General features: G+C 41.1%; 1 protein-coding gene across 2 annotated transcripts; it reads right to left on the reverse strand.

The window, feature by feature from the left end:
- Positions 1-1,609: 1,609 nt before the first annotated feature.
- LOC147453512 (jasmonoyl--L-amino acid synthetase GH3.3-like) lies at positions 1,610-3,966 on the reverse strand. Of its 2 annotated transcripts, none has more exons than XM_086517154.1 (4): positions 3,904-3,966; positions 3,524-3,625; positions 3,230-3,404; positions 1,610-2,436 (listed from the first exon to the last, which is right to left on the reverse strand). In XM_086517154.1, exons 3-4 carry the CDS (start codon positions 3,300-3,302, stop codon positions 1,970-1,972), a joined length of 540 nt encoding a protein of 179 aa, XP_086373280.1. In that variant the 5' UTR covers positions 3,303-3,404; positions 3,524-3,625; positions 3,904-3,966; the 3' UTR covers positions 1,610-1,969. The 2 variants fall into 2 exon arrangements, with proteins under 2 accessions (XP_086373280.1, XP_086373279.1); XM_086517153.1 differs by having other exon boundaries at positions 3,785-3,925.
- Between the last annotated feature and the right edge of the window lie 6,591 nt (positions 3,967-10,557).

A 10,557-nucleotide genomic window follows, 5' to 3' on the forward strand; every position in this document is an offset into this window, starting at 1 on the left:
AAAAGGCCAGATGCAACAATTTCATCACCAAAACTGAGATCATGAACTGTACATCTGTCATCCACAAATTTGACTACAAGTCCAAGTCTAGAAAGTGTGGATACAGACAAGAGATTCTTCTTGATCCCAGGTACATAAAGAGCATCAACAAGTGTGAAGGAACTGCCATTTGCAGCAGTAAGCACAATCTTTCCAACTCCCTGAACCAGATAAGAGACATTGTTGGCACAAGTGACTGAATTCCCATGAGGGACAGACTCGAGAGATGTAAACAATTCACAATGTGAGGTAATGTGCTTTGTAGCACCACAGCTGAAATACCACATATGTGAATTTGCAGCAACTGACAAGTATGCATCATGGACAACAGGATTGTAAGTGCACTCTATGTTAAAAGCCCATGCAGCATCAACATCAGCAACACAGTCTCCTTTCATAGAAGACTCAACAATGGCTGCTTTTATAGTGGAACCAACATTTGCAGTGGAACCACCCTCTCTCTTCTTAGCCTCTTTGGCCTTCAACTTAGGACACGACTTGATCAAGTGATCATTAGCTTTACAATAATGGCAACGCATCTTCTTTTTGCTCTTATCACCAGAATTGCCAGACGAAGTGTGCCAGCAGAAGCATTGGGAACAGAAGTTTTTCCACTCGCAACAGAACCATAAGAAGTGGCTGCATTGCTGTTACCACCCTTTCTTTGACAAGCAATAAAAGCCTATTCAACTGCACGCTGTCTAGTCCTGTTTTTTCTGGAAAGTGACTCTTGCAATAGCAATGTGCATAATGCATCAAACTTGACAACTTCTAGATTTCCTTGGGTCATAAGTCTCCAAGTACTAGCAAAAGTCTGGTAAGAATCTGGTAAGGCATCAAGAACAGTCTGCACAAGGGAACTGTCTAAAATAACTTCACCTACAGAAATAAGCTGCTCATTGATATCCTTGACACTAGCAAGGAAAGTTTCCATATCATCTTCCTCGTGCATAATCTTCGACTCCAGCTCTTTACGCAGCAAAGCAATTTTAGCCTCATTGCGACTTGCATAAAGACCAGTCAAAATATCCCAAGCTTGTTTTGCAGATTTTGTTGAACAAATGTCAGGAACAATGGTGCGCTTCACAGACAACACAATCAATGCATGAGCTTGCATATCCTTTACATCCCAACGAGCTTGTTCTGTTGTAGGCAAAACAACTCTAATAGCAGCAATCCTTGCAGCAAGACCTGCAACATCCTCAACATCGACTACATCCTCAGAACCAGGACGTACATCAATGCCCTGCACAATATTCTAGACACCCTTTGACACAAGAACGTGTTGCATCATATAAGCCCACATAGGGTAATTGTCCCCATCCAACCTGTCCTCAGTAGCAAACATCTTGAAGACGTCTGTGTTATTGTCAGCCATGGTAAATGTGGTACCTGATGTGAAAACTGCTCGAAAATAGGAGAAACGGAGCGGGAACAACACGTGCTATATAGCACAAACCGTAAAGACTATGAGGCACCTGTTATGCAGAAAACGGCACTGACACAAATTCTGCACAAAATGACAAAATAGCTTGTGCATAACTACTTGTAGTGGAAATGGAGGCCGAAATGGGCCCGAATTTAAAAAAAATTGTCGACCTGCGAATGCTTGCCACAGCTCACTGAAATCGGAGAAAGTGAGCAGGCGTGTGCTAGAGCAGTTGGCGACTAAGCCCGGGAGGACGCAAGCTACTCTGATACCAATTGTTGGAATTAGGGTTGGAGAGAAACGCACATAGCTTGGAGAAGACGAAGGAAGCTCAAGGCACACAATAGAGAGTGTGTTACTTAGTGTGCAATGGAAAGATAGATAGCCCTAGAGTGATTGGCGATATACAATGCTTGGGGAAAAAAACATCCTAAAGATAGAAAAAATGCCCCGGCCTTTGCCTGCATATCAGTTCAGAAGAAGTTTAAGAACTTTTTCCAATTATCTTTCACACATGGTAATGTCAATTTTAGGAGGGTATTCTATTAATTCCATGTGGGAGAAAGACAGACAACATGGCACATCTTCACCTGCATATGCTTGCAATGTCTCTACATAAGCCTCCATACTTCCCGTCATTATGGAGAGCACATACTTGCATCTAGGCCACAATTTCTTGATAATGCCATTCCAAGCACATTGCTGGCTTGCCGCTTCACATATGGCCGCTACTTGGTTGGCGCGACGGGCATTCCGGCACATTAAAACTTTGTCCTTCATGATGGCTCGAAGAGAAGGGTCGATCACTTTGCTTTGATTTAGGTGGCCGAATTTGATATCATGGCAAAGGTTCTTCCAGTCAACCTCAAGCATTCTAAGGGCCTCCACTAGTGTATATGCAAAAATGGCAGTCAATACCTCCACATCATCTCTATGCACAAGGGCACACAAAAGGTGGCAATACACGCCTACACCAACATTGTAAACAGTTGACATTAGCACAAAAGCTTCAAGTACCATGAAAGACATGACTGCGTGCTAAAATTATACAAATTGTAATGACCAAGTCGTGCTCTTGAATGATGAGTGTTTCCTTGAATGTATAACAAGAAATGGTAGAAACTCATAGAATTTCTCTAGAAAAGAGCTGCCACCCTCACAAACTAAAGGCATCATGGGGATAGCAATGAGAGCATTGTGAATGGGAACATCTTCTTACTTTTGATGGGTCACTTGGGATGACTAGCAGGTAGAATAAAGGCAATGAGTGTGACCCCTAGATTCTACAACTAAAAATAGTAGAAACTCATAGATTGGCCATGAAAAAGAGCTATCACCCTCCTACACTATAAGATGTCATGCGGATATCTATGTCAGTAGACTTGGTGAAAAATTATCGGGTATCATTTGGATATAACACAAGAAGATTTAGAAATTTTCTCATGTAGGAAAAGGGAGCCTTTTTCAGTGTTTTCCATATAATGCATAACATCATGAGCTTTTGCTTAGGAGGCACCGCATACCTAGCCAGGTACGGTTGGGGGCAGGGGACCGCTGGCCCCCCACCGGTGCCGATGGTCCCCTAACCCCAATCGTACCTAGTTAGGTATGCCTCCCTCCCTCCCAAAAGCTCGTGATGTTGAGTTAAGTCATAGTGTGGGAATTATTGTGAGGGTCTGTCCAAAACTTCTTGTGTATAACAAGAGAGTAATTGTTACCTAGGTTCGAAGTTGAGTATTAGCTTAAACATTAATTACGTGCCTTGCTCAAAGCTACTTGCAAAGACCACCTCATCTGGGCAGCATGAAATTAAGCCACGTATCTGTTGTCGCATCTGGTAGGCATCATCATAAATAAGGTGTGTGGTGGCAGTTGCCAATTGAAGGCCGCCTTTGGTGGTGCTCAGTTTGCAGCTGAGCTTATAAGTGGGTAGGCCCTAAATTTATACAGAATTGCAAGTGTTGGATCAATAACTAGAATTTGAAGGGCCAACAAGCTGTAATAGAAGGCATATTAAACAAATTTGAAGCTATGAGAAAACGGATGATTAATTACCGATTTAGATATGTACTCGCAATGTGTGCCACCTCCAAGGTGCCAGTTTTGAGACCGTCAAAGTAAGAAATGTACTTTTCAAGACCTTCGCTGGTTCCGGAGCTGCATTCCACACTTGCATATCAGCTTTGCTTGTGTGTGTGCATGCACGCACGTGTGTGTGTGTGTGTGTGTGTGTGTGTGTGTGTGTGTGTGTGTGGAGCGGGGCCGGGAGAGCTGGAATTTAGTGAAGTTCAGAGTAAGGAAAGACATAATAAGCACATTGACGTGAAAAAACACAGAAGTTTGACAGAACAAGATCACGGTTGCGATGTTCGCCATCGCTGATTAGACACGTGAATTGGGGGCCATTGCTGGTTGTGGCGAGTATGAGGCTGCACCTTATTGCTGCTTTCTCATCATCACCTCCATGGCGTCTCTCTCCCTCCGCATGCCTGGCCCTACCTCACGCACTGCACACTGGCAGAATAAAGCATCCTTTGCTTGCTCAACCAACAACCTCTCTCATCTGCTGACGTTGCCCGCTGACGTAGAGCAGGACTTTGCTCCACGTCTCGCGTGCCATCATCAAATCATTTTCAGAATGCTCGCGCGCGCGCGCGCGCACACACACACACACAGAGAGAGAGAGAGAGAGAGAGAGAGAGAGAGAGAGAGAACATGAAAGTGGTCGCTCGCATGCAGCATATCTATAGAGAGAGAGAGAGAGAGAGAGAGAGGCACTTTAACCTTTGCTTCCGAGTCCTTGCATGATTCTGAAATCTTTTATTTTTTGAAATGGGTGCCACATATTGGCTTTAAAAAATGAAAAGGTATTCCTAATTCACACCCTTCACTTATGCATTTAATATGTTTTGAGAATTTTTATTTTTTTAAGATTGGGGAGACCTAATGGTACTTTGTTGAAAATGGCTTAAAATAGTTTAAAAATAATACCATAAGTTTTTGCATACTATAGATTATTTCATTGAAGGATGAACAACTCCACCCCCCCTAAAAAAAAAAAGTTTCCACGGTTTTTTACCAAAAGAAGGCGGTGATTATATTAAAAAAGGACACACTTTACATCAACATGTTCAAGGAAGGAGGATGAGGATTACCTAGTCTCAAAACATCCCTCGATTGAGAAAATGTTCACAACGATTACTAGAAGAAATCTTGATTTTTGGCTGAGAAAAAGGTAAGGTGCCAAGGTCTCGTATGCCCAAAAAGCCATTTTGCATCTATACTACTTATAATGGGGGGAGGTGTCATAATAACTAATATCTAATTCTCCTAAATGATTTTCTCATGTGAAACTGATCATTTAATATGGGGAAGTACCAGGGAGAAAAAGCTAGATTATTTGTAAAGCTAGCAGACTGGTCACAATAGGGGGCCCAGAGTAGGGATCCAAAGGAGTACCATCTGTACAAGAGCAATGTGCAATGTGCAATGAATGAGCTCCAAAGACCTTAGGGTTCAGCCCATTAAGACTTCAAAAAGGTTAAGTTCCAAAATTTCAAAGTGTAAAGTCCAATGGTCAATTGTAAATGGAATTGGATGCTTTGTGTGTGTGCAAAAGGCCAAGAGGACAAAAGCAAAAACGTTTTGGGAAGATGACAAAGCTTAATAAGGACTAGACATACATACACACTATACACCTAAGCTTACCCTTTACACAAAGTAAAGAGGACACATGTCAGGCATGCAAAGAAACCTCCAATTCTTGTCTGAATCCTATTGGATGGGCACAGAGGTGGACCAATGAGAAGTTAGCTAGTGTAAACTAAAATTTTATTTTTATAAATGCTCAAAAAATAACCAATAAGAAATAGTCTCCCTAAAAGACTATTGTACAGTCAAAAGGTCCAATGATAATTAAGGAGTTTCTAAAATTGCTTAATTCCTGTTGGCCAAATGACTAAAAGGTCCAATAGCAAAGCAGATAATTAAATTAATTATTTGGCATTTACAAAATGGAAAAAAGGATGGACACTTGTCATAAAGCTCTTGACTGGGCCTCTCAAAGGCTTTTGGCTAAATTATTTACGGGCCAATAGGAAGCCAGCAAGAGTAAAACTCATACTCAAATACTATTGGCTAGGCTTTTCAAGGGCCAATAGGAATGCAGCATGAGTAATTGGCAAGGGGGGTCAACCAAAAGGAGAGAGGGGGCTGTTTTGGAAGGGCATTCTTCCACACACACTCACACACCTCATGTGTAGAGCAAGAAAATCATCTCCTTCTCCAAGCTTTAATGGAAAGCTCATTATCTTCTCCAAGTTTGAGAATGGAGGCCTACACCAACAACGCTTGGATATGGAATGAAAATCCAACCAAGAGCTAAGCTTCAATGTCATGCTTCTCTCCTCTATTATCTAATTACTAAGCTAAGCAAAGCCACAAGAGTAATTAACACTAGGTTGGTAACCTAACAAGACATAAAAGTGTCTTTTCAGGGTTTTGAAAAAAACCTCCAAAAGCATAGTAGATCCCCTCATTTTGTAAAATCCATTCATGAGGTTATAGTTCAAGGCCTCCTACACATGGAAAAAATAAGAAACTTGTAAATACTTTAATAAATATGCCAAGCGTGCGTAGCACTTGAATTTTAGCACAAGGTAAAGAGGTTAAGGATGGGGCTATGTTAAAGGTTGAGAGGGAAACCAGGCTACTTTTTTTTGGGGAGAGACCTCTCCCTTAATACTAGCCTCTACCCTCACCCCCTTCCCCTTAACCTCTCTACAATTATTCTAAAATACAAAAACCTGTAGACACAATTTCCCAAACAAACACCCACCCCCCTCCCCCCCCCCCCCCCCCCCCCCCTCTCCTTGTCATTCCCCAAACCACCTCCTATATAAACTCCCCCTCCCTCTTTTGAACTCCCTTTTAAAACCTACTACCACCTCCTACCACTGATGAGCTCCTCACGGAGCGAAACGCGTTTGGTTTCGCTCTCAACCTTTAGCATAGCCCCATCCTTAACCTCTTTACCTTGTGCTAAAATTCAAGTGCTACGCACGCTTGGCATATTTATTATAAAAGCCTTTGGTCACACCAAGCCTCCAAAGTTGATGGACCAGTACATTTTCATCAAAACAATCATTTCGTACGTTTTGTTACATAGAAATAAGATTAGGGATTTTTGTAGGACTTGAGATAAATTCACTAGTTAACTTCAATGGGTTGGTGATCAGAACATATGATTGCTTCTCACTCACTATTTTTTGTATTGCCAAAAAAAATAGGTACAAAAAAGTTGAATTTGTACCATTCTGCAAACCTATCATCAAAGTTTCTATAGCCACGCTCAATACAAATAATATATGCATGTTTTCTTAGTTCCCTATTGTCCTTTAGGTTCATAAGGAGCCATGGAGCATGTCAAAAGAATAATACATCTCTTACCAAGGGGAATCTTGGGGACAAAGATGAAGTGCTAAATACAGCAAACATGAAAAAATTGGGTTCAACATTATGAGTTGTAGAATCCCATAGAAACTATTCAATATCTAGCCAAATTTGATCCTTATGACTAGATATGGTTACTACCTACAAAATGCATGTAGTTGTCACAAGAAACTAACAATATTGAAAAAGCTATACTTGATATACTAGAATGTTTCGTTTTCTTCTATAATTAAAAAAATCAACCATCGTTGTCTACTATGCAAAATAGGGTATTAGGTGCCCCAAAACTCAAGGAATATTAGCTTTATGTTACAATATGCGACATAGAAAATCAAAACTGCATTTGGATATCATGAAAGCCACCAAAAAAATCATAGAAGAGCTAAAATTGGCTAAAAAACAGAATTTGACAATTTTTGTAATCTGGTCATAACATACAACTTTAACATTTATTTCTCCCTAGAAGCATCACGACATGTTGAGGACTACTAAAGATAGTTCCTTAGCATTATAGACCTCACAAACATGAATTCTAGAGTGGTATAGTTGCAAAAAGTTGAAAAAAGCCAAAAACAGGTACCGTTTTTTCACACAGTTTAGGTTGTGAAATGTTGTGCAAGGACAAGGTTAAAGATGGAATTGATATTCCAAAAAAATGTCGAGTTTTTTTCAGCTCATGAGACAACTTTCTAGACAGATAGCACCTCAAAATCCATTTTGAAACTCTTGACATAATTCAAGGAAAATGGTCACTTAACAGGACATAAAAGTGTCCCATTACCAACCTAGTGTTAATTAAGTGAGGAAATACTTCTTTCTTGTAAGAATACTCCTTCTTTCTCCAGATCTACTCTCATACCCCACTAGCTCTTAACATCTTCGAAGGTGTGTGAGGTCTTGGGTCTGACACCAACGAGTAACTTATGTTATGAGTTATCGCATGTAAGTTTGGTGCATGAAGCTTCCATCTTCATAGCACCGACGAGTTTTTACCAAGGAACACAAAGAATTGTATGTTAGGAAATAAGACGTAGCTAAATAGATAATTGAGTAGATTACTTAATGGAGAGAGATTGATTTACATACACTAGATTATAGAGTAGAGAGAGAGAGAGAGAGAGAGAGAGTACACACGATATACGTGGTTCACCCAATGTGGGCTACGTCCACGGGAAAGCAGCCACTCAATGGCTTTAGTACTTCAAAACAAAAAGTAGTTTACAAAGGGATTATACCCTTAATGGAGCTCCCGCCTTGCTTCACTCTCACCACCTCACACTCACCTTGTTGCATCAACTTCACACTATAAAATGTGTGTAGAAATGTCCTTCTTTTATAGGCCAATAGGGTTGCCCTCTCTTATGAGAGGCAGCCGTGTGTAGCCGCCCTTGTGTGAATAAGTCCAAATCGGACCCTCCAATCCGCCCATGTGTGGCTGCCCTTGAGAAGACAAATCCGCTTTTGAATTCGGCCACCGGCCATTGACTACCGGCCACACCGGCCAACCGACGGTTGTTTTCCGACCACTTTCCGTCTGTCGTCCGGCCATAATATTCCGACGAAAAGGAATATTCCGATGAGGCCTCTAAAGTTGCCCCTGCTTTTTGACTGTGAAATTTTTGGTTTCCGGTAAGTGATTTACCTTCACGCACGATTGCTTCTCCTCATAATGGGGGCCTTACAAATGTGCACTTTTACCACAGAAAATTACAAGGGTAAATTAGGCTCCATACTTAACAATCTCCCACTTGGAGAGTGATCTCCAAACCAAACCTGTGACTGCTTTCCATCTTGGCTTCTTATCCTTGAATGCCGATTGAAGATGAGCAAAAGCTCAACTTCTCCTTGTTGACCACCTTTGTAAACATGTTTGCAGGATTTTCACTCGTATGCACCTTTCTTAGCTTTAGTTGTCCCTCTTCCAAAGCAGTGCGTATGAAGTGATATCTCACTTCAATGTGCTTTGTCCTTGAATGAAAGGCTGAGCATTTGTTGTTGTCCCTTTTAGATACCTAAGTATCCACTTCACAGCTTGCCAGTGCTCTTTACCTGGGTTATCCATGAACCTACTCACAACTCCCACTGCATGTGCAATGTCTGGCCTTGTCCAGACCATAGCATACATTAGAGAACCTACCGCTGCAGCATATGGAACTTTAGACATATAAGCTATCTCCTCTTGTGTCTTTGGACACATATCCTTCGTTAGTTTAAAATGACCAGCCAAAGGTGTAGAACTGGTTTTGCATTTTGCATTGCAAACCTTTCTAGTACCTTCTTGATGTAATCTTCTTGAGATAGCTTTATTGTCTTCTTCGTTCTGTCCCTTGATATTTTCATACCAAGTATCCTCTTTGCAGCACCTAAATCTTTCATTGAAAAATATTTAGACAGTTCCTCTTTTAAGTCTTTGATGTCCTGCATATTAGCACTTGCAATCAACGTGTCATCAACATACAACATTAGGATGATAAATTTCCCATCTCCCAAATTCTTCGTGTAGACGCAGTGATCCGAGTTGCATCTTGTGAGTCCATGATCCAACATCCATCAATCAAACTTCAAGTACCATTGTCTTGATACTTGCTTTAAACCAGACAAGCTCTTCTTTAATTTGCAAACCATTTTCTCCTTACCTTTTACTTCATACCCCTTTGGTTGAAGCATGTAGATTTCCTCCTCTAAGTCACCGTGAGGGAATGCCGTATTTACATCCATTTGCTCGAGATTTAGATCATGAGCATCCACAAGGCTTAAGACAAGCCTAATTGAGTTCATTTTTACAACAGGAGAAAATATTTCATTGAAGTGAATACCTTTCTTTTGAGAAAAACCTTTTACCACAAGCCTAGACTTGTACCTTTTCTTCCCACCTTCTTCTTCCTTTAGCCTGTACACCCATTTGTTTTGAAGTGTCCACTTACCTTTAGGCAACTCAACCAACTCCCATGTTTGGTTGCGATGTAGTGAGTCCATCTCCACTTGCATGCTCTTCGTCCATTCTTCTTTGGATTCATGTTGCATAGCTTCTTCGTATGATTCTGGCTCTCCAGAATCTGAGATCAAGAGATGGTTGAAGAAAGGAACAAACCTTTCTGGAGGTCTACTTGCTCTTGTAGATCTTAGGGGAATAGATTGAAGCTCCTCATTTGGTTGACGTTGTTGCACATTGTCACCGTTTGCAGTCCTTGAGTCTTCACCGTCCTCGAGCTCCATGTACTCATCACCCATTTCTTTTGTTTGTTTTCTTTCCAAGTAATCTTTGTATATATTTTGTTCGTTAAAAATTACATCCCTACTCCTTAAGATTTTACCATCTTCAGGATTCCATAGGCGATATCCAAAGTCACCTTCTCCATAGCCAATGAAGAAACACTTTTTGGACTTTGCATCTAGCTTTGATTTTAGGCTTCTATCTATGTGCATGAAAGCCTCGCACCCAAACACTTTGAGAAATGCATAATTCACCGGTTTACCTGTCCATGCCTCTTCTGGAACTCCCCCATCCAATGTCGTTGAGGGTGACCGATTGATTAAGTACACAGACGTACTTACAGCTTCCGCCCAAAGCTCAAGCGGTAGGCCTGCATGTAGCTTCATGCTTCGTGCTCGCTCCATGATTTTCCTGTTCATCCTTT

This window comes from Adiantum capillus-veneris, chromosome 7 (genome assembly GCF_014529385.1).
Source record: "Adiantum capillus-veneris isolate H3 chromosome 7, ASM1452938v2, whole genome shotgun sequence".
Classification (NCBI taxonomy): domain Eukaryota; kingdom Viridiplantae; phylum Streptophyta; class Polypodiopsida; order Polypodiales; family Pteridaceae; genus Adiantum; species Adiantum capillus-veneris.

Bases quoted from the DNA above. Each gene is read 5' to 3' on its own strand.
- LOC147453512 (XM_086517154.1), bottom strand. From the start codon at position 3,302: ATGCGACAACAGATACGTGGCTTAATTTCATGCTGCCCAGATGAGGTG. The intron at 2,437-3,229 runs GCACGTAATTAA...ATGTTGGTGTAG, and splicing joins TGCAAGTAGCTTTGAGCAAG to GCGTGTATTGCCACCTTTTG.